The sequence below is a fragment of the Haliotis rufescens genome, unplaced genomic scaffold (assembly GCF_023055435.1).
Source record: "Haliotis rufescens isolate VD_foot unplaced genomic scaffold, xgHalRufe1.0.p SCAF_5, whole genome shotgun sequence".
Taxonomy (NCBI): domain Eukaryota; kingdom Metazoa; phylum Mollusca; class Gastropoda; order Lepetellida; family Haliotidae; genus Haliotis; species Haliotis rufescens.
In genome coordinates, this window is record NW_025964223.1 from 47,384,138 (window position 1) to 47,409,677 (window position 25,540).

General features: G+C 40.4%; 2 protein-coding genes across 2 annotated transcripts; one reads left to right on the forward strand and one right to left on the reverse strand.

Annotated features, from left to right (window-relative positions):
• Window positions 1-2,162: 2,162 nt before the first annotated feature.
• On the forward strand, window positions 2,163-10,034 carry LOC124137186. The gene is made up of 7 exons (XM_048383571.1): window positions 2,163-2,292; window positions 2,600-2,677; window positions 3,272-3,343; window positions 3,828-3,884; window positions 4,315-4,371; window positions 7,172-7,265; window positions 8,337-10,034. Exons 1-7 carry the CDS (start codon window positions 2,223-2,225, stop codon window positions 9,076-9,078), a joined length of 1,170 nt encoding a protein of 389 aa, XP_048239528.1. The 5' UTR covers window positions 2,163-2,222; the 3' UTR covers window positions 9,079-10,034.
• A 6,024-nt stretch (window positions 10,035-16,058) lies between these two features.
• Window positions 16,059-20,690, reverse strand: LOC124137185. The gene is made up of 4 exons (XM_046503384.2): window positions 20,594-20,690; window positions 18,656-18,725; window positions 18,335-18,410; window positions 16,059-17,894 (listed from the first exon to the last, which is right to left on the reverse strand). Exons 2-4 carry the CDS (start codon window positions 18,717-18,719, stop codon window positions 17,357-17,359), a joined length of 678 nt encoding a protein of 225 aa, XP_046359340.2. The 5' UTR covers window positions 18,720-18,725; window positions 20,594-20,690; the 3' UTR covers window positions 16,059-17,356.
• Between the last annotated feature and the right edge of the window lie 4,850 nt (window positions 20,691-25,540).

Sequence of the window (25,540 nt, forward strand, 5' to 3'; positions counted from 1 at the left end):
GGTAAACATAGAGATTGCGATTGTCAGTGAAGTACTGTTTATACTCAGAGCCTCTGCATGCATGGAATCATAAAAAGGGAGAATAAATGTAAACAATACAATATGGCAGATCCGGACATTCGCCAAAAATGGAAAGATGCACGTCGGGTCTTTTTAAAGGGTTAAAAGTAAATAACACAGACATAATTACACCAAATACACTGTAACTCACCTATCCCACTGGTCAATTGATGTATTTCATTCAGTCGTAAGGTCTGTGGCATAACAGCAGTACTCAAAATATATTGTGTTAACTGACAAAATAGAACCACATAACATCTTATGGAAGTGCATTTGATGCTCTAAGTCACATCAGGATAAGGAAACAAATGCAGTTAGACTTTTCTAAGATGCAGTGCCACGGCTACAGTGAGTGATTCGGTTAACAGCTTTAATGTTTTCATCCGTTGCTAATCATCAGCGATTTTCTTGATTTTAAATATGTTCCACTGACACGTATTTTAGTGCTATATCTGTCTTGTTTGATATCTGTCATACTTGACGGGGAACGAAAGTTCAAAGGTATGGGCAACTCGCGTCCACCATTTTATGAGGCATGTTAGGCTAGGTATTGACACTCGTATTAATTTGGTGGCGCATTATATTCACGATACAGTAATTGTTTATGATACTGAATGTTTGTTAGCAGCATTCCAGCTGTAAGTCGATGTCCCGGCTATAATCGAATCTGGGATTTACAAACCAGTGATTGATATCATGAGTTATGTACCATGCCGCTAGAGTACGATCAACGTTGGCCTGACAACCCGCCTCTAACGACAAATATTGGTTGCCGGGGACCTTAATTCTCACCCGAAATTCCCCATGGGGTGTTAATAGTTTACAGAACACAGAGAAGATATTATTGTTTTCTATCTAGAAGTGTATTAAAACTATGACATAATTCAAATAATTCACTATATCACACTTACAAAATACTTTGATAAGTTTGAATATTATACAATTCTTCATAAGTAATACAAAACCGAACAAAATACATTGTTTGGGAAACGTTTTTATGTATTCTCATGAATGGTGACGCTACTTTGTATGTGTTGAGTGAGTGAATGGATGTTTACACTGCAGTTAGAAACAATCCTGCTAAGAGAAACAATCCATGCCCTCCTAGTATAGCCTTCGCACACCCGGTGATCAGTTTAGCAGCCATCAAACCGCAAAAGAGTGTGTAGAGAAATGGAAAAGCGCCCAGGTCGTTGACTTAATGACCAACTTCAACAAGCAGAAATAAACTCCACTCGAGTACCTGGATGCTGTTGGCCAACTACTTCACCATGGGTAGGCTATTGCTTCATGTACAATTTATAAATAGACTCATTCATAAAATACAACTTTAATCTTCAATTCTTTCTGGGAATTCTGCATGGGTGAAATAAATATTTACTTTGCTAAATATGCACCATGCCGTGAATTCGTTTTAGAAATAAATGCGCTTTGCATAGAACACCATAGACAATCTGCATGTATCCATTACCACTGTAACGTTCGGTAAATTCCGAAGTCACCAGGCCATCAAGGGCAAAACCATTTCCTGTGTGGTCAGTCTCTATAAGAGATTCTGCCATCAGTTGATCTTGTGTACCGATCACACGCATCAGGTGTATTTAATTTTCCTCTTTTACTGCAAGTATGGGTTGCTGAAGACCTGTTCTACCCTGGATTTTCAAGAGTGTTATTCACTTTCTAATGGCATCTTAAATAAAGAACATGCAATATTTAAACCCCACTGTGTTGAATGAGTCACATTATTTGACCAAACATATTTTGAGTGGTTTAATTTTGATATTATATACTTACAACGCAATGACATAGTATTTTCTTATTCCAGACTTACGTCTATCAACATGTGAACTTAACTACGTCATGTACTGACGCAAGGGAAAATATGCTAATATCAACTTCAATTTATATCCACGGTCGCGATTTGTAGTCAACACATGTTTGATTTGATACAAGATATACCTGACATGGGTTGATCAAGGAAAACGAATCGGCCAATGTTAATCAGTAATTAATATTTATGATTTAATGACGTTATTATAGATCGATTGGATTTGACGGGATAGATAGACAGGCTGGGTGTGTCATTTTGCAATACTAGCTGAGCGGAGAAAGACATGCTAGTGCAACTGTGTGGTTCTTGGTTCTCCACGATCCGATAAGAAATGGGCACTAACAGTTTTGCCTTTTGGGCTTGTTTGCTATTCAGCATGCGGTGTTTGCACATTTCCACAGGTAAGTTTGCCTGAATATTTTAAACGTTTAATTGTACAATTACGAAACTGGGTCCACAGAGATACATGCATGTCGACCAGTCACCTCAGTCAGCATCAATGGACCCAGGTGCCCAGGCATACATGCATGAAGGGACCTAGGTACACAGGCATACATGCATGCATAAGGAAGGTTGAATACAAACACGTGATTTCTAGTTCTTACTTCTACCTACCTATCTTCAGCATCAGTGATCTAGCTTATTTTTTTGTCTATCTATTAGATGCAACAATAATAAGAAAAGTAATACGTACATTTTTTTTTTCAGCCGACACCACAATGCCGGAAGGAGGATCTAGCACGACGAATCAACCTGATACATCCATCTCTGGTACCACTACGTCAGGTAATTTCTTGTCACCAAGTACAATGGTTGGTTGGTTGGTTAGCTGGTTGTTTAACGCCGCACTCAGCAATATTCCAGCTATATGACGGCGGTCTGTAAAAAATTGAGTCTGGACCAGACAATCCAGTGATTAATATCATGAGCATCGATCCACGTAATAGGGATCGATGACATGCATCAACGAAGTCAGCGAGTCTGACCACCCGATCCCGTTAGTCGCCTCTTACGACAAGCATAGTTGCCTTTTTAAGGCAAACGTGGGTTGCTGAAGACCTATATATTCTACCCCTGATCATCACGGGTCCCAAGTACAATGTACACAGTTGTAGCTTCTGCCTAGAATGCATGATATATTCCAATCTATTTGGCAAATGCCATGTTCATGTTATCATGCGAGGAAGAGAATTTTGCCATCAGTGCACATATCCTTAATGTATCCGTATATCATGAAGTCATAACGAATTTTGTACTTTTTCTAGGAGATAAAAGAGTTATGCATTCGTACATTCCATTGACGACATTGACCATATTCGTTTTGTGTGATTATTTTATACTCTTATATACATGCACATGACTTTCGATACTTTTCAACAGGTTCGACCGACAACTCAACTTTACCATTGACAACAACCCCCACAAGCACCAGTGTCCAGACGTCTCCATCGTGTTAGTAGGTTTAATCTGTCAGCTAGAGTTGGATCATGCTAGAAGTACTGAACGAAAGGCTATTCAGTGGGCACCTGTGGCATTTATAATGTTTGTCAAACATGATTGCAAATTACAAAATGATTAAGTAGTGTCATTTGTAGACATGTGCTTGTTTGAAATTATTTCATTCACACAATGTAAAATGACAATAAATGATTCTAAGCAAGACACGGTATCTTTTGCTGAACACATACATGTATGGATGGTAATTAGTACAATGTATTGTACTTCAACTTGTTGACAGTGCAAAAAGCTAAGAATTTTGAATATGATGATTTTGCAACAGAATATGTGTACCATTCAAGGCACCAGTTAAATAAATTGTATAGGGATCGTCCACTGACAAAGTCGAATACCTGTAAGTTTCATACATGGAAATTAAATGATTTTGTCATTATGGCTTACTAGGTTGTGCGTATGTTTTTTGTTTCTATCTTTTCAGCGACACAGAGAGAGACCCCAACTGACCAAACGATCATGACCTCAACTACATCAAAAGGTAACCATCAACCCATTCAACGAGTGTGTGTTGAAATGCGTTGTAGATGTAAGGAGGCTTACTAATCACAGTGTCAGTTCTGCCGATATATTGGCATAATGCTTTGGCGAACATAACAAGTACCTGAACCCCGAAAATGACTTTTTGAGTTAGTGAGTTAGTTAGTTAGTGACTGAGTGGGTGGGTGGGTGGGCACCCTGGGTTGGTGGGTGGGTGAGTGAGTGAGTGAGCGAGTGAGTGAGTGAGCGAGTGGGGAAGTGGGTGGGTGTGTGGGTGGGTGGTTGGGTGAGTGAGTGACTCCAGGAAATTAAATAAATATAATGTGAAATAAGCATTTCTTATTTACTTTGTACGTATGCACATCTCGATGCATGACAACGCTAAACACATGAAATTTTGATGTACGTAAAACTGGTAGGATATTTTTCAGAAGAAGGCCCCTCAACTTCCCCAGGCGATAAGACGACAGCTGCCCCACAGATTACAAGTATACGATTTACAACTCTTATCAACTTTCACAATCGCTTCAGTATATGACTTTAATACCATTCACACATCGAAAACTAACGCAGAACACCCATGTTCGATTCTGCATATGGGTAATTTTTGCGAAGCCCGTTCTAAAAATGCCTGCCGTTATTTGCCTTGAACGGTGATAATGGCGAAAGACCATACCCACTCGTGATAAGTATTCAATGAAACAAAGAGCATCACAAGTTATGTATCGGGGTGTGGGTATATAGAATTAAGTGATTTTTGTTTATATATACTCTTCAAAAAATGAAACGCACAGGTAGATAGAAAATTTATTGTACCTAATAAAGTCGATATATTCAAATTAATATCATAGATACAAATATGAAATTTTGGAACTCGATAGTCACATGTTGTCGTTGTACCCAGGCTTTGAAACTGTTCATTGTCATGACACATAAGGCCACAAGGTTGCGCTGAACTCAGTATCTCGTGTGACCGGCCCGGGCAGCAATGCATCTCCTCCGCACTGACTGGATAAGTGCACGAATTCTGTCCTGCGGAATTCTTGGCCAGTCTGCTTGTAACGCGTTGGCCATTTGTGGGAGTGTCTCCCAGAGGTGTTCGATCTGAAGATCTCGACGACCAGGGCAAGTCGTTGATGTGTCTTCCGTGACACAGGCTGTGTGCGGTTGAGCGTTGTCCTGGTAAAAAAGCTCCCTCTGACGGTCAATGATTGAAAGAAGGTGAGGTTGAAGAATTTGATTCATGTAGTGATTTCCTGTCAAATTTCCCTGAACCACAACCAAGTAAGATTTCGTGGTGTATGATATGGCCCTCACACCATGACACTACCGCCACCGAATTTGTCGAATTCGCGTACACAATGTGGGGCAAAACGCTCATTTCGACGACGATGAACACGTTGTCTTCCATCCTGCCGGTGAAGAAGATATCGTGATTCATCGCTAAACCACACTCGTCTCCAGTTTCTCCAGTTTCCCAAATTCCAAGGCATGTGTATGTCACCAACGCAAGCGTCGCTGTCAATGGATCTGTTGCAAAACAGGGACGATAACTGGTCTTCTAGGTCGGATTCCAGCCTTGCGAAGATGGTTCCTGACAGTCTGGTCCGATATCCTCCTCAAACCAGGGATGCGTCCTGCAGTCTCCGTAGCTGTGGCATTGCAATGACGTAGGTGGAACAGTCGAATGTAGCGATCCTGTGCAGGGGTGGTAACTCTTGGTCGGCAGGTTCTCGGACGGTCGGCAATGGAATTGAACTGTGTGTATCCGTCACAAAGGCAGCAAATCGTGCTGTAGTGGACGTTGAAGTGGCGTCCCCTTTTTGGATACGTCCTATGGGGACGTTCCGATCAGCAGCTTTGAGTCTCGGCATTTTCGAATTTGAATGACAAATTATTGGCTTATGCTTGCCTTTTTATAGCCACTACCACGAGTTACGAATGCCACAACTTGCACGTGCATTTTGCTTTACTGTTTTCCTCCATGACATTTTTGAACAAGTGTGAAAACAATGCCGTTTAAGACATTGCATATCGACAATGGCCGCGTTTTGACGCACCTTTTGTCAAATATCCGGCCACCAACATTTTCAAATTACATATATCCAATTTATATACCGTATGTTTTTTTGTAGTCAGGTTCAATGAACTACAATGAACTACATACTACCTGTGCGTTTTTTAATAGTGTATGTATATGCACCAACACATAGAGTAAATTTGCGTTTAACTCCTCCTGTGTACCATATTTCAATGAACAGCGAATCGCGGCGCCTTAGACGAAGTTTACACACCACATTTGCATCTAAATATAGTGACTTCCTGACGACTGCTTGCATTAAAAAGTACAACAGTCCTGACGACTAATCATTGTCCAAACACAAAGCAATGAGCACATTTACAATCTTTGTTAAACAATAGAATACAGTGCCATATAACAACCTATGGAATAACAATGACTGAGGTGAGGGACAAGAACATGCCCATGATATGGATATCTACATGTGTGTATGTGCACTTAATCACTCCTGCCAGGGGGGCGGTCGGGTAGCTAAGTGGTTGAAGCCTTCGCTTGTCACGCCGAAGATCCGGGTTCGATTCCCGACATGGGTACAATGTGTGAAACCAATTTCTGGTGTCCCCGCGATATTGCTGGAATATTGCTAAAAGCGGTGTAAAACCATACTCACTCACGCACGCACGCACGCATGCACGCACGCACGCACGCACGCACTCACGCACTCACGCACTCACTCACTCACTCACGCACGCACGCACTCACTCACTCACTCACTCACTCACTCACTCACTCCTGCCAGGTCGCTTACTCCATTCGTCCAGTCTGATCATTGCACCAGTGTGACGACTGCATTCCAAACTACTTTGCATGATATTCCCCAAGATGTATGCACACGAGGAGATCAACTTGACAGCAACTGAATTAGCATTGTGTCCTCGTGTCAATGGTCAAAGCATGAAATCCTTACATTCTTCTGTAAAAGCAACCCAAAGTCAAACTAGTCACGGAAATCAGAACATAATATATCCTATTCAAACAATGATCCATATGACAACTTGGATGGTATTTATAATGGTATACTAATTTAAAACAAATACATTTAAAACACCATATGCGATATTGTGTTTCACATGAAACATAACTTCTCCCATCAGTGTCAAAGTTACAGAATATGTATTTCTGACTACAAAAACACACCTGTGATAAAAACGTTATAGATTGCTTGTATAATGGCGTTTTAACAGTACATACACATTTGAAATATATAGCTCCAGGTGTTCCACAGTTGGTGTTCATTGTGGCAGCCGCTTCAGCGAGTGCAGCAGCAGTCATCGTCAGCCTTGTGCTCTTGATCGTATGCTGGTGAGTCTGTAACGATCAGTCAGAAAGAAGGAGGATTCTATTCAGTAGGGTTGTCACTTCGGGCTATTACATGTTGTGTTATTCTCAAGCTTAAGTAGTGCTTGTATTCAATAATGAGAGATAGTGTTTAAAGCCACAGTAAGAAATCTGACAACTACGTCATGGCGACCTGTAAATGATCAAATGTTTGCCAGGCAGCTCAGTGGTTGATGCATGAACACGCCGTCTCGGTACGATTCATAATAGTTAATGTCACAAAGATATCCACCCGACCCCCTTTAGCCGCCTCTTACAACAGAAACCGATTATTTGGTTTGGGACATATCCTAACCAGAAATTCTCTGTAATGACACATTGATGGTCAAGGTTCGCATTTGAAGGTTTTGATCCTGTGGACATGACGGCGTGGAGTATCTGATATCGTTCAATAATGGTCGAAAAGCCCATTCCGTTAAACTGATTTACCCATCTGAACTAGAAATAAGAAAAACCAATGAAACCGCCTCATTCGTTTCATATTAAGATATATTTATAAAGATTGAGGGTGACAAAATACTCTCCACAACACAGCATGCAAAACAAGAAGTGTGAATTTGGTGTCTATATTTCCCAACATTTGAGTTACAATAGAAGTGCTCCTTCTACGAAGATTTAAAAGATGGCCATACGACTCTATCTGAAAAGTTGTTTGACCTGGGGTACAACATACAATGGCTCAGTAAAGCTTCAAACTTTTATGGTAGAAAAGTGACAGAAAGTATGTCCCTTGCAACTCACTATTTTGACTTGAATCATTTGTTCATGTGTTTTTAGGTGAAAAATTGACTTGCCTTTGCATGTGTTTCTGACGTGTGCATCCTTCGGGAAGGATACGCTCACCTTTTCGCGAACACCTGGTATCATCACTATTTGAGAGTGATTCATGAACACATGGTTATGATATGGTCGGAATCGTACAGAAGACTCTGCTTTCAGTAGAGACATCTTATGATAATGGACATGTTTTTTCGTTTTTATTGCTATCTTTAAGAGTTTTACTCACGAGTGTCTTTGTTTTCAATTTCATTTCAGTAAAATCACGAAACACAACATTTCCCCTAACCACGAAAATGCGGATGTGAACCGTAACAAGGCCAATAAATCTAGAGTCAGAAATTCTATCAATTCTACTATCTATGAAGAGTCAGATGTGGCACGTGGACACCAGGGCACGGACAATCGAGACATGTCGCCATACAACACCAACGCTCACAGCAACTACCGTGAACATCTCCGCCAGTTGCAGAATAGGAAAAAAGTCAGTTCTGCAATCTATGAAGAGTCAGATGTTATCCGTGGACATCTTGGAGCGGAAATGCGAGAAGCGACTCCATACAAGACCGATGCTGCCAGCAACTTACACTCGGATCACCAGTTGCAGAGTAGGACAGCCGCCATTTCGACAATCTATGAAGCGTCTGACGTGGTCCGTGGACACCTGGGAATGGAAATGTCAGAACTGCCTCCATACAAACCCGATGTTGGAAGCAACTCATTATTTTATATCAGGCACTCGGGAAATAGAAAAGACGTAACCTCGACCATTTATGAAGCGCCCGATGCAGTCCCTGGGCCAACAGGACTGGGAACGCTCCCGCCCCCTTATGGCGATACTGCTTTCAGCTCCTACTCTGCCCTCCGTCAGCCGGAAAACAAGGGTGCCGAGCATGACTACTCGAAGCTACATCTGTACGATGCTGTGACCAATGAGGAACGTCTTCGAGAATCGATGCAGCTTGGCATGTACAGTGATCCAAGAAACCTTAACATATGAAAGACCGAGGATTCAGAGAGTTCCAGGGAACCATATTATGTAAAGTAACCAAACTTATGTGGTCAGAACGTTTTGTCATAACAACTGGTTTTGCCAAACATGACACTCGTCAAACAAACATTACCCACATATCAATATACATGTTGTTTCTTAATTGCACATATTTGATTGAGCTTTCTCCAGCACTCGTGTCCCCCTGGCAACCATGTTGCAAGCTTTTAGATTGTGTTTTTATTTACATGTATGTCTTTTCTTATCAGCCCAAAATAGTAAGAAAGCAAAACTCAATTAAGAGTTGTATGGATATTTAGTAGAGAACCGTATACAACTTGAGGTTTGTAAAAGAAGATAAATCTTTTCAAATGGTCCACTCCAATATGTTGACACATGCCTTTCATGGATCTAATTACTTTTTAACGTAGTAGTTAAGAAGTTTTACAAGTCACACATCGATGCTGCGCTCACATTACTGCTACATGCGTAGTAATAAGTGTCACGTGTTACATTCATAGTAACAGTGTACAAGGAAAACAGGATGAATCATACATGATGTATTATGATCACCATAACAAACGTGGAGCTTATCAACTGTAAATGCTTTCAAATGTAGTCGTGTTAGGTGCCCATTGTTAAGCTTTATAAATAGATGCTTGGCGATGCTTTTCATTGTGATATGAAAACAGACAACAATGATCGACACTTCCCCCAACTACACGTCTATTGTGATAAATCAACAATGGTATTTGCCTCATTATCATTTTCTGGGAAGACTTTATCACAAAATTGCAAAACAGTTTTCCTCCTGACAAGTGCACTTGCACACGTTAGAATGTTGCCTCGATTAGATACTTTATACTATGTTATCCGGCAAATATGTAGATAAACATGGTTTGCCGAAAGCGTTTTTTGTCAAGAGTTTTTGGTTTTTACATCTAGAATTTGATTAACGCTGTCGAACAGGATCTGAGAGTAAATTCTTCTCCAAATTGTTTGTTTTGTTTGTTTGTCGTTTAAAGCCACACTCAGTAATAAAATTAAACAAGTTTATGGTAGACAAACAACTGACTGGTCTTATGAAGAACGTCCTACACCGCCTTGTGACAACGACACGCAATCAAGTCACCGAGTTTGACCACCCGATCGAATTAGTCGCCGCTTACGGCAAGCACATGTTTTAGGTTGTGAGGGACCTGCTCTAACCCCGAATCACCACGTGGCATTGTATGGGTGAGTAGGTTGGATTAAACAGTATTCCTGTTATATAGCGGCGTGTCACCTTAATGTGGGAGGAAAGCCTGAAGTGATGCAGGTCTCAGACGTTTACCACTTTAGTGAAACCCAAGAGCACGGGTATGGTGCCGACAAACCTACAAACATAATCGGGGCGAACTAGGATTCGAACCCACAATCATATATTTCTAGGGTACAAGAGGGACGTAACCCTGCACAGCGAATTGCGGCGCCTCAGACGACTTGGCAACCGGTTTGTTTCAGACTTCAGATTGACACTGTTACTGGTAATCGTTACCAGCCTATAGATATTCTTCATCCTCTATCGGGGCGATCGGGTAGCCTGGTGGTTAAAGCGTTCGCTCGTCACGCCGAAGACCCGGGTTCGATTCCCGACATGGCTACAATGTATGAAGCCAATTTCTGGTGTCTCCCGCTCTGATATTGCTGGAATATTGCTAAAAGCGGCGTAAAAACATATTCAAACACTCACTCACTAAAACAAAATATATGTTAAATATAATTTTGATATGAAACAGACGCACTACACGCACCTGTCTCTATCAGCCTAATGTGAAATAGGTGCGACTATATGTGAGATAAACCTAAATGTGAAAACAGGTGGCAGTGAGGGGGAGGATCTGCAATGTGTATCAACCCAGGACGGCATGGATTTGACCAGTATCCATTCGTTATAAAGAGGGGCGATGGGGTAACCTAACCGTTAAAGTGTTGGCGCATCAAGATTATGAGAGACGAGTTCGATTCATAAACATGGTATAAATTGTGATGTTCGTTATAGATCTCTCTACAGGCCCATGTTTACTGGCATAATTGTTATGTAGCTCAGCGGGATACACGTACCTGGTTTCCCTCACTACACAGTGACAATGGGTTGCGTATCGGTGTTTTCAGTCAGACAAACAAAGCACATAATAAACAGGTATCAATTGATTCCTTATCTCAATAAACCTGGCATATTATAGGCGACCTTTAGTCTGAAATTTACTTTGACGTAAATTGATCATCTATTAACAAACAAAGGTCTCCTTAACGCAAAGTCCGACTCGAATTCCCATGGTTTGTTTCGTGTATTTTCACATAGTGTAATATCACTTTAAACGACGTACTTGTACGAGTACATTTGACTCTGCCTACACTTGAACGCAGGTTCTCTACACGGATATAAAACAGGTTTAAAACCAGTGCATCAGGACACGATTGTCTACCTCGTGTGTCATCCTGTAACTCAACACGAGAGGAAAAACTGCTCTACCCATATTAATTCGGCATACTTTTGTAAACGGATTTTCAAGTACTTCATTAACATAATCAGTTTTGGGAACACAAGCGAACAAAACTCTGGAGTGTAATAAAAAACGGAGTCGAGTTGAGGCACCGACTATAAACATCACCCAAACAATGAAATGAAGGTTGTGTCACCAAGCGGAGAGTAATAACGTTTTCTCATAGAAACTTGAGGCAGACAAGAATAGATCCACACGTTTCACAACAAGCCAACAGGCCGTGAGAACAAGGAAGTTCTTTGCATGTGTTATTGACGTGTGCAACCGGTGGGGCATGATACATGAATCCTCATTATTTGATGGTGATTCATAAACACAATCATGCCTTAGATTCTTTAATGGACTCTGCTTTTAGCAAACATTTCTTATGATTATAGAAAGGGTTTTGTCGCTTTTAGATTTCTATAGCCTTCTAACTAATGTCTTTCAACGTCGCATAAAAGACTAGCTATGTGTCGGAAAGTCAAGCAATGACATAAGGGAAAGGCTGCTATTCAAAGGTAGCTCATCGTCACACTCAGTAACCGCTTTATACAATCATTTGAGTGAGTGAGTGAGTGAGTTGGGTTTAACGCCGCTTTTAACATTATTCCAGTTATATCAGGGCCTGTCACCTTAATGTGGGAGGAAAACCCAAAGTGATGCAGGTCTCAGACGTTTACCACTTCGGTGAAACCCACGAGCACGGATATGGTGCTGACAAACCTAGAAACATAATCGGGGCGAACCGGGATTCGAACCCACAATCATAGGTTTCTGGCGTGCCCAAGGGACGCAACTCTGCACAGCGAATCGCGGCGCCTTAGACGACTGGGCCACCCGTGCCCCCACAATCATTTGATCTGGAACAAGAGATCAGAGATCCGGCTGTGCAAAGTTGCGTTCATAAGTCGTGCCAGGATCCGCTGATCGTTGGTTCGAATCCAAATTGATAAGGATCCTTGGTTTATCAGCACCTTATCTGTGTTTTACATCGAACCAATGTGGTAACGTCTGCGACCTGCATCACATCGCGCAGGCTCATTATGCTGAATGACTGTGATGTTATTAAACAGATGTTCAAAATGGCGTAATAAAAATTAAGGCAATTGATATTGTCACGATTTTCGATGTTAAAATATTTGGCCAACCTGTGATTGAAACTACATCCTTTTCTGTGATAAAAGAACACATTATCATTCAGGCAGGAAGGGAACCCGATTGGCCACAAAGAACATGAATAATCATTCAACTTAAACCAGGAAAATGTTGTGAAATGTTATCAGTTAATCATTTTACCCAATATTATATTTATGATCGAATAGCGAATAAGTTTTCCTTGTTGACATATGGATATTAATACCTTCAACTTTCAATTTCAATTCTATGATAGACGTTAAGGCTTAATGTATTGTGACGTGGTATTCGAGTATCGGCCCTTGTTCAACCATGTTATATATTAAACATGAGGGCAGAATAATCGTGTGTTATAAACTTTCCGATATTTACACATGTGCATTTTAGCGATTCTCAATGCTGATTGGTCAAGTGAAGCCACATGACGTCACAGTGCTTAATTGTTGAGGGAAATACCACATGAATGCATCCATTGTTCATGACGTCACATACTTATTACATTACGCCATTTGAACAAAAGGTTGCATCCAGTGAAGTTCATCTGTAGGATTGATATTCATACGTTTTTATACGCTTTTTCTTTAAATATATCTCTCAGCATCAGAACTGTCTCGTCAGGTAACCTATTCCAATTATGTTTGTTTATGGGTGAGTTCAAAATTAACGTCACATCGGCAATATTGCAGCCATATCGTGACGAGAAGTTATACCTGAATAATAAATACATTTAGACTGCATAAAAACTTGTCGACGATGGACAGTACAATAACTATACTATTTTATTTAGAGTTATTGTGAGAGCATCAAAATGTTATAACTATTATTTGACAATACACTATTTGTCAACTCTTACGAGCATAGGTTACATGAAACTAGTTGTAACGCAGGGTCGTACGGTGGTAGATGTCCGAAAAGAGACGGTAAGATACCAGAACGAGCTATATATTAGGCGTTTAGATTACGTTTTCGGTGACTAGACAAATATACTCACCGCTAAAAGAAAAGCGAAACATAGAACATATTGAGTGAGTGAGTGAGTGAGTATGGTTTTACGCCGCTTTGAGCAATATTCCAGCAATATCACGGCTGGGGACACCAGAAATGGACTTCACACATTGTACCAATGTCGGGAATCGAACCCTGGTCTTCGGCGTGACGAGCGAACGCTTTAACCACAAGGCTACCCGACCGCCCCGAAACATATTGAGAAGTATGTACGTTGAGAATAGGTGTTTCCAATTAATGACAAAGCCAGCAATGAGTCAAGTGTTACCACAGAGTGTCTTTATTCTAATCACAATATGCTGCACGTTATTTCCAAACTGTACACACTAATCCCGCACGAGGCAAATGGTACATCACGAGTCATGAATCTATTATGTCATATGTCATGCGTTCATGAGCATCGGTTCACACAACATACCAGTTTGTTCGTTTGTGCATCGAACTAATCTAATATCTCTTGAATATGAGTAAATCTTCATATATGAACCATATGGTATGCGCGTTACTTTTGGCGGTGAGTATATCAGTAATGATGTTTTAGCATTGTACGCTCTCATTTTGTCACTGTCAAGGTTATGGTATAGCGTAAAGCGTACGTGGATATATATTTTAAACCAAAATATCAACTCCATGAAAATAGTTTTCAATCATTAATGGAACATAGTTAAATGAATATGATCGACTCCTTTGCGTGATGATAAATTTATATCTAAATGTGTCTTGTGTAATGTGTACTGAACAATGTGGTCAAAACCGTTCTATGGCAAGCACGTCATAATGGAATAGTTTAGATGTAAGGTTTCAGAAGCACACGCAGATGCATAAACTGAAAACACCGTGCAACTATAGCATGTAATGTGCTGGAATAAACCACGGACTGCGACGATATTCCTCACTGCTTGTCACAGAAGCGTACGTGCAAGTATACAATGTCAACCACAACACATGTTCACACTTGCAGTAATACGAAATGCAAAGAAATTCTGAATGCAGGCACAATTCACTTAATTTAAATTGCATTTATTTTTCCCTTAACATCATTTGATGCAGACAAAATAGGAAATATGGTCAAATGCATGTTGATGCAGAAAGTTTCAAAGACAAATGTTTCCTTCGACCTGTAGCATCACTGTAATGTTGAATATTCTATTACTTTATATATGAATTATAAACTGCCGGACAAAAAAAAGTACCCATCGATGTTTTTGGTGGCTATAAATGCAACATACAAACGATAAATGGTTTATCGATAGGGATGTATTTGATACGGGTATGATAAGTTTGGATTTGATGTGGACCTTAAATTTGCACTGTTTTCAGTCTAGTAACGATTTGACAACGTTAACAATAATTTGGTCAAATCCAATTTTAAGTGTATACTTTCTTTTGTCCGGTAGCTTACAACAGTGCGTGAGTGAAACTTGATACAATTCATTGTCCGTATTATCACGATGGTCTGTATGTAATCAAACTGAATCCGACAAACTGCTTTGTGTGTACGTGTCTATAAGGAATACAGCTCGATTCGTTCTCCCGTGAATCATATCAGGGTTGTAGTTAAACCTATTATCCTCGGTGCACACGTTTCTTCACTATCATATCAAATAATGGCACGAGTCAGAGGTTTAGAGGAAAATATGTACAAAAAAATTTTAGTATTCATGTTCACACAGCTGTGTCGCTTTTAAATATTAACCATTCAACGTCCGGGTGTTCCCAATAACAGGAAAGCTAAAGGGAAAATTACAATATGACTAGTGGAGGAAAACTTACACCGAGCAGGTTTCGTGTGAAAGTTCACCCAAATTACTCTTACGGATTAAATTTAACAGGAAAGTGTATGTGCTTTCAATTTGAATTAATTATGTTTTGCAAGATACAGTGGATGTATGTGTACAAATTAATATTTTGTTTTATCATTACCAAGGCGGAAGAAGGAGGTAAGGTGAGGTGAAATGGGGTTTAACGTCGCGTCCAAGATTATTGCACTTATATATAGCGACGTGCATGTGTGTTTGTGTGGTTGCTTGTACTAGTCCGGACTGATGCCGATTTATAGTGCTAGCTCACTGAGATACCATGCATGCCGCAGTTAAACATGAATATCCCGCTCAGACACAGTATACTGACTCCTAGCCGACCAGTCCTTGTGTTAGCCCCTTAATGCCGAGCGCCAGACAGGGTAACAACGAATACCATCTTTTAAGGTCTTTTGGTATGACGCGGCCGGGTATCGAACCCCGGACCTTCCGCTCTCCGGGCAGACGCTCTACCACTAGACCACGGAGGCGGTCTGCGGAAGAAGGAAAATGACACTCAATTGCGAGTTTACTGATAACACTGATTACTATCGGTTCCACTGTACCTACCCCTAAAGCTTCCGATACAAGGCAGCCGTCGAGCGACCACTTCACCTACGGCTTGAGTGTAGGTTTTGAGTAACAAAAACACAAGGCACGATACAATGTTTATATAACCCATGAACTGTTTGTTTCGCTAGACTTATGAAGACGTTGTGATGACATGTGCAAAAAAGAGAATTACATTGCAATGTAAATAGACCATGTGTTGCTTGAGGTATTCAAGCCGTTTAGTGAGACTCGATAACTATCTTTAGTAAGTCCATTTTCTTAATATGATACATTCACATTCACATTATACAAAACAGCCTAACGTATGTAAGCCACGGATGTAAGCATAAAAGGAACATCCAGTAGATGAGTTGTCCAGGCATGCATCTTCCAAACTGTAACGCAACGTTCTATCAACTTACAGGTACATGTATAAATCAGCCGGTATTTACTTGTCAGATATACATGCACATTTACCTTCACTCTTTGAAATTATTTAACCACGTAAACATTAATGTTCTGCATGACTTTTGCAGGATAAAAGTCTTTTGGCATGATCATATGACTCTTTTCCGTAATTTGAATCGATGCCGGATGATAAACACGGGTCCATCCACAAGCATACTTGATGATAGCACGTCCCTTTGAATTAATGGGATTATGAATCATATGTATTGATCGGGAAGAAATCAAACATTGAAATATCCAGGAAGCAATGCAATAAAGCACAAAGTAGAAAATACAGAAATGTCAACACATACAACACTTTCACCCGATATTGGTCGAGTGGCTAGGCAGAGTTGACGTCCGTGGTTGAAAAGGTCACTTGTTTAAATGCATGTGTAGATTTTACAGCGTCTTCGTCGGATTTCACCGGGCATATATTTTACGAAAGGCGTTTGAAGAAGCAAAAAGGGGGACTACGCTCCACTCTGTTGTCCATTGTGAAACTAACAACTGAATGACTGATACATCATAAAATGTGATTTAGTAGGCAAAGTGGTGTTTGAAGTGGTGAATCAATTTGTCCGAGCCTAATCCCCCTAAAAGAATCAGACAATGTTGTGACATCTCGTGTCATATATTTGTCATCATGATTTACAGCTACACACTTTATCATATCCGACATCAAGAACCGTGACAATATTTCGACGAACAATTCGAAAACTTGCAACACTGTCTTGTTCAAGAGTTCCACGCGGATGCACGCTTGATGTTTTCTCTTGTGAAGGAAGACGACTGTCACACAAACCCGGCATTTCGCCTATTTCATAAACGGGTGATTAGTGAGTAATAACATTCAGGGTCTTGTTCTGGTATATTCCCTAGTTTGACAGGTGCCTCCGAGGAAAGGATGGGGTCTACAGCACTGATCGGAATGGAATCGGCGCCTTGTTCTGTGCCATGCATCTCAGATCCTTCTCCCCTCTTAGTCCATGGAACCTGCTTTCGGTGAGCATTCAGGCCAGTAGAATTCTCACAGCAAGTGTTTGCGGTGGCCGGTGTAAGCGGCCTCAGTGTTGTCTTTGTACATTCAACATCTTCATAGGGATGTGAAACTCTGTCGGTGTCATATCCTTCCAGGAGGGAGTGGTAAATGGCTTGGTCCGATGCTATGTTAGGTTTGTCCCGCATTGTTATGTCTTCATCATCTGGTATGGCAGCAATGTTATGGCTCAAAAAGTCGCCGAGATTGACTTGCGTACCCACAGTCTGCCCCATGTCCTTAATTTCACTTGGAGGTTGTGCATTAACCATCCTAAGATTGAGTCGTCCAAGTTTTGGCGTAGCTACTCTTACTTTCCATCTTAAAAGAAATTGAAACATCGAGAAAGGTGCACATCATATGTAGTAATCAATGAACGGCTATGTATTAAGTGAGGTCATATGTCACAACATCGTTTTTCTGAGGTGTCAATATTTCATATCCAAAATATACAACAACGTTGACATTAACATGGTCTTTGAATCTGTCGTATAAAGTAGACTCGATAACTTCAAATGTACGTCCTCAAAGGGACAGTTCGCTCGGGACATTTGACAGTCCTATCAAATTGGAATCAAGTTATTTTATTCATATCCACTTTATTTGTTAACTAAAATTGTGGTGTTTATCGCTATGGCAGTTGATCAATACAATAATTATGCAGAGATCAACGTTTTGATCTAGAACAAAACTGGATACCTCGTTGTGGAGCATTGTCCCCTATTAAAGGCATGTGATAGTTGAGAGGCGCAAGTACTTACATGTACACCACCAGGATAAATACAACCATGAGCAGCAGTCCAAGTAGAGTAGAGAGGCTCAACACGGTCACACCTACTGAGAAAAAGGTGGAAGACATTACAACTGTAGCCTTAGGGATCAACCATCTCTCCCCAGCCCACCCCACACCCGTACCTCTCGCTGTCTAATAATCTGTACCCGCACGCAAATTGTGTAGTCTCTAAAAAGCAAAGTAAAACTATCATGAAATGCTTTACACAACAGTTTCAGGTGTGATAATAATAGCTTCCATTTTCCCCTTTACATCTATTACCATTTCGATTACACTAACACGGTTTTACCATTTGGAGGAGAATTTGGATGACATGCTGTCGTGCCATTTCTATGGGCTTCCGTAGTGTTCATCGGATTCTGTGGAAGAAAAACGTGAATTATTACACATAATGATATTAGCACAGCCTAGGTTGACCTTGGACCACAGGAATCTATAAAGTTTTTATTCAACTATGGATTTTGAGAATATTGGTTTACGAGGTCATTTTCTCCATACATCAAATGACGTTAAAGTTTAAAGAGAGATGTATTGATGTTGATAATCATTTGTATGTAGAAAGTATACACACATATTCTAGTTTAAGTCTATACAGAATCTTAAAAGATAATAACATGTTTGAATATTATATATCAGTTTTTAGCATTGAACCATATTGAAGTATCTTTTCCCCAGTTCCGATGCTCAGCTAATGATCTCATGATTTCCGAAGGCAGAACGTTTAGCATTCCCAGATGTGAGAGATTATGTCCACTGTGTGTAATCCCTGTATTAGAAAATCAATTATACTACTGTTTATAATTGTCCTTTTAATCATAATCCCAGCGAACATATTTTGGCGACATATTATTGTAAAACCCGCCGGAAGCAAACTTTGTCTAACTGCTAACTTCAGCAAATATTCATAACGTCCAAAGTTTGTACTAGTTTAATTTCCTTGCTTTCCTTTTCCTTATAATACGTGACGCTAAGAATTGTATCTTTTTGTGAATTAAACATTACCCTTTAGTTCTGACGCTATCTTGTATGATATTATGTTATTGTATAATGCTCCGATGACCCTTTGCCAAACAAAAGCATTCATTCATTCACTTGATTGCCTCTTTGGACCCAAAATTACAAGAGTGAGTGATTGAGTGATCTCATGAGTTTGGTTTTACGCCGCTTTTAGCAATATTTCAGCAATATTACCAGAAATGGACTTCACACAGTGTACCCATGTCGGGATTCGAAACCGGGTCTTCGGTGTGACGAGCGAACGCTTTAACTACTAGGCTACCCGACTGCACCCAACATTACACGAATACTGGAGCCAGAGTCATCGAACCTACTAAAACCATACATATATGCTCCTTGTATGAGACTGGATAGCTATATTTCTAGAGATCCTGCTTTACAACACGGGAATTGTAGATTCTCTTGGTTTCGATCGGTTGGTAAAATGTGACAGCTTGATGTTGGGAATATGAGTTCCACGTGAATTAACGATTACAATCACCTTTTATTCTATCAGGGACAAGTAATCAATTCAGGGCAGGAAATTATTAACAGATGAGACTCTATGGCCACCACTCTTAATATGTCGCTATATGTATGTTCCATATTCATAGTCATATATCGATCATCATATTTGCAATGTGCATAGCTATTCGCAACACACTTTATATTTTTAGACACGATATAGCTGAATTACTGCCGATATGACTATAAATTGTAACACACATATTAACCATAAGTAACATTCTATCACATTTTTCAATTAGCAGTCAATTAATCATCCCACGTTTGTCTTTCAGAATCAAATCCTGGTAGCCTTCGCAGTATACCCCACCTCCGTTGGGAATCCGTGTTAGAATTGGTCCTCAGTAACATATGCTTGTCGCACGATGCGACTGAATTGATCGGGTGTCAGACTCATTGGAACTGGTTAATAACATGTCATCACATGACGTGGATTATTTTCATATCAATCACAGGTTTGACTGGTACAGATTTGATTATTTACAGACCGCCGCCATATAAACATGTAGCTTAAGTTTGCTCAAGCTGTATTCTGTTGCAGGTATACATATGGGGAAAACTATAGAATTAAGACAATGTTGTAATAAACATATTCGAATAACTTACAGGATATTGGACGACGCAATACAATAACGATATAGCACAGAGAAATAGCATCACTTTCTTAAAACTGACACTTTGTGATCAACCAAAGCAGTTTACTCACATCGTCTTTACACCAGCGTCACAAAGTAGCCTTTCGTAGCGTACGGTGTAGCCCTGTTACTCCATTTATTATTATGAAGCAAATGATTTCCTTGCGCTTTGGATGTTCACTTGTTTCAGATATCAAATTCGATTTCCTTCTTCGCGGACAAAATGTCAACACCTTAATAAACAAATAAGTGAATGTGCACGAAACATGATCGAATCGCATGAATAATTATAATGTAATGTTAATGTTTGATCTTTTACTTTTGCTCTGATTATTTGAATGTTTTCATTTCCGTTTTTTCGGTAACAGCTTCCTGTTTCCTTGCCTTTAGGTTGTTTGAAAATATCAGGACTGCATAACATATTTTCATTTTTCTCCCGTCCACATTTTTTTCGTTAGTTTTGTGCGATATTGTTAAAGTGACCAGGACCCTCAGTGGTAAAAATGTACCAAATTTGGGTTTATGCAATTGTCAAAATATCATACGCAATGTACACTCTTCAAAAAAGAAACGCACATGTAGTATGTAGTTCATTGAACCTGACTACACGTAACATCCGATATATAAATTGGATATATGTTATTTGAAAATGTTGGTGGCATGATATTCGACAAACGGTGCGTCAAAACGCAGCCATTGTCGATTTGCATTATCTTAAACGGCATTGTTTTCACACTGACAAAAATGTCATAGAAGAAAACAGTAAAGCAAAATGCACGTGCAAGTTTTGGCATTCGTAAGTCGTGGTAGTGGCTATAAAGAGACAAGCATAAGCCAATAATTTATCATTCATTTGGCAACATTTTTTCAAGTTCGAAAATGCCGAGACTCAGCGCTGCCGATCGGAACATCGCCACAGGACGTATCACAGTCTTCCGTTGCACGCCACTTCAACGTTCACCACAGCACCATTTGCCGCCTTTGTGACCGATACACACAGTTCAATTCCACTGCAGACCGTCCGAGAACCTGCCGACATAGAGTTACCACCCCTACACAGGATCGCTACATTCGACTGATCCACCTTCGTCATCGCAATGCCACAGCTACGGAGACTGCAGGACGCATCCCTGGTTTGAGGAGGATATCGGACTAGACTGTCAGGAACAATCTTTGCATTTGTTTCAAACAAAATGGCAGCGCCCAGTCAACACGATCTGATCGGTAATCAAGATCTATATTGTAATAAAACAGGTCTATGTCTATATTGTAATAAAAACATCGCGAAGTGCATCAAATCACGCGAGCATCTTGATTAAAAACATGAAAAGATTTGGAAACTGTCTGTTGGCGGTGCACACGCTTTGCAAATCCTGCAATCGACCGAAATCTGCATGACAGTTCACGAACCGGATTTCAATTTCGTTGCGCGATTTTGATTGGACTATGAATAGACTCGTTAGTCCAGCCAAACCAACTCCATAATACCGGAAACTGGATTCTTACAGTCAATTAACTCTCTTGTTTCGGGAAGATGCCGAGGAGATGCAGAGCCATGATTGCTGCCCGGGGCGGCCACACGAGATACTAAGTTCAGCGCAACCTTGTGGCCTTATGTGACATGACAATGAACAGTTTTCAATGCGTTTGTACAACGACAACATGTGACTTTCAAAATCCAAAATTTCATATTTGTATCTATGATATTAACTTAAATATATCGACTTTATTAGGTTCATCAAATTTACTAAAAATCTACCTGTGCGTTTCTTTTTTTGAAGAATGTATTATTTGTTATGTCAATACATTAAACACCACTTTTTAGAAATTTAAATTTAAAATTATTCGTTTAATAATTAATAACTTTACTCAAATGTATGTTTGCTTTTTTTGAACATTGTAAACATCACGTTCACGATGAAACAGTGTGCCACAATTAAGTAACGTAATAGTACATGGCAATACGGTTGTCGCGACAATGCTGTAGGAATGCAATCAGTATTATACGTGTGCTTCGGGTGGATGCTGAACGATGCGGATGAATGAAATGTCTGTTAACATTAGCAAGATGACACTTGCTTTATCTGACTAACAACCATCAATAGACCCAGATGATGCAACACACAGGTGGGTAAGTTACACGTCTAGTGAAAACGTTTATGTGATATTATGTTTCTGCCTTCTCATTTCACACTGTCATTCAAAGGCTTATGCAGATTTCATAAGGTGAAAACCTAATATGTATTGTGCGTGGTTTCAGCAGCTATTTCTTAGGAATATGGAAATGATTTTGTCGCTTATTTGTAGTTGAAAGGTCACCTGTTTCATAATGTATAGCCGGAAAGTATCGAGTGCATGAAGCTCCCAGGTCACATAATGATCTAAGTTTAATCAACAGGGCAGTAAAGCCTGAATGTATCGTTAGTACGGAGCTCCCACCCAGGTCACATAATTATCTTAGTTTAATCAACAGGGCAGTAAAGCCTGAATGTATCGTTAGTACGGAGCTCCAACCCAGGTCACATAATGGCCTAAGTTTAATCAACAGGGCAGTAAAGTCTGAATGTAGCTTGTATATGGAGCTCCCAGGTCACATAATGATCTAAGTTTAATCAACAGGGCAGTAAAGCCTGAATGTATCGTTAGTACGGAGCTCCTAGGTCACATACTAATCTAAGTTGAATCAACAGGGCAGTAAAGCCTGAATGTAGCGTGTATATGGAGCTCCCAGGTCACACACTAATCTAAGTTTAATCAACAGGGCAGTAAAGTCTGAATGTAGCTTGTATATGGAGCTCCCAGGTCACATAATGATCTAAGTTTAATCAACAGGGCAGTAAAGCCTGAATGTATCGTTAGTACGGAGCTCCCAGGTCACACACTTATCTAAGTTTAATCAACAGGGCAGTAAAGTCTGAATGTAGCTCGTATATGGAGCTCCCAGGTCACATAATGATCTAAGTTTAATCAACAGGGCAGTAAAGCCTGAATGTATCGTTAGTACGGAGCTCCCACCCAGGTCACATAATTATCTTAGTTTAATCAACAGGGCAGTAAAGCCTGAATGTATCGTTAGTACGGAGCTCCAACCCAGGTCACATAATGGCCTAAGTTTAATCAACAGGGCAGTAAAGTCTGAATGTAGCTTGTATATGGAGCTCCCAGGTCACATAATGATCTAAGTTTAATCAACAGGGCAGTAAAGCCTGAATGTATCGTTAGTACGGAGCTCCTATGTCACATACTAATCTAAGTTGAATCAACAGGGCAGTAAAGCCTGAATGTAGCGTGTATATGGAGCTCCCAGGTCACACACTAATCTAAGTTTAATCAACAGGGCAGTAAAGTCTGAATGTAGCTTGTATATGGAGCTCCCAGGTCACATAATGATCTAAGTTCAATCAACAGGGCAGTAAAGTCTGAATGTAGCGTGTATATGGAGCTCCCAGGTCACATAATGATCTAAGTTTAATCAACAGGGCAGTAAAGCCTGAATGTAGCGTGTATATGGAGCTCCCAGGTCACACACTAATCTAAGTTTAATCAACAGGGCAGTAAAGTCTGAATGTAGCGTGTATATGGAGCTCCCAGGTCACATAATGATCTAAGTTTAATCAACAGGGCAGTAAAGCCTGAATGTAGCGTGTATATGGAGCTCCTATGTCACATACTAATCTAAGTTGAATCAACAGGGCAGTAAAGCCTGAATGTAGCGTGTATATGGAGCTCCCAGGTCACACACTAATCTAAGTTTAATCAACAGGGCAGTAAAGTCTGAATGTAGCTTGTATATGGAGCTCCCAGGTCACATAATGATCTAAGTTCAATCAACAGGGCAGTAAAGTCTGAATGTAGCGTGTATATGGAGCTCCCAGGTCACATAATGATCTAAGTTTAATCAACAGGGCAGTAAAGCCTGAATGTAGCGTGTATATGGAGCTCCCAGGTCACACACTAATCTAAGTTTAATCAACAGGGCAGTAAAGTCTGAATGTAGCGTGTATATGGAGCTCCCAGGTCACATAATGATCTAAGTTTAATCAACAGGGCAGTAAAGCCTGAATGTAGCGTGTATATGGAGCTCCCAGGTCACATAATGATCTAAGTTTAATCAACAGGGCAGTAAAGCCTGAATGTATCGTCAGTACGGAGCTCCCAGGTCACATAATTATCTAAGTTCAATCAACAGGGCAGTAAAGCCTGAATGTATCGTTAGTACGGAGCTCCCACCCAGGTCACATAATGATCTAAGTTTAATCAACAGGGCAGTAACGCCTGAATGTATCGTTAGTACGGAGCTCCCACCCAGGTCACATAATGGCCTAAGTTGAATCAAGTACCCATGCATGCAATGACAAACTTTGGAATTTATGTTATCACATAATGACACATCGTTTTATGAGTAATCAGGAGAAGGGGCGAAAACAAGAGAAATATAGATACTTTATGTATAAAACACCTAATTGCATCAGTGGCAAGACAGTGCAACGTTGCAACTCACATTTTCCGTCTTTGAGCACAATATCGGCAGCATGGCACCACTATAGGTCGTTCAAGATCAGGGAGACCCCGCATCACCACAGCAGCCAAAGAAATCTGTATCCGTGTCCTTCACATTCGAAACAGGACTCTCACTGTAACGTTTGTTTCGCGTTTTGTTTAGTTACGCATTCCGTTTCTCTCTTCAAAGTAGAGATTGTCTGTATCAACGACGAAATAAGCGTTTTACCTTATGGTGTGTACATGAAGTCGACATATTCGTAGTGTCATGATGTGGGGAGCCACGTTATTAGACTCTGTGAGATGAGCTAGACAGACGTCGTCAACGCGGACCAAGGCCACAAAATCTGCAGGAATTACTCCAAGCTCCTCAGAGGGAATGGGCGGCCATTCTACAGGTCGTCAACCGCAGGCTACTCGTTTGATACCAGATATAGGCAGGGGGTGTCGTGCAGTCATTCAGGTGAATGGCGGACACACGCGGTACTAGGATTTACGACTGTCGTGCTTGAGACAAC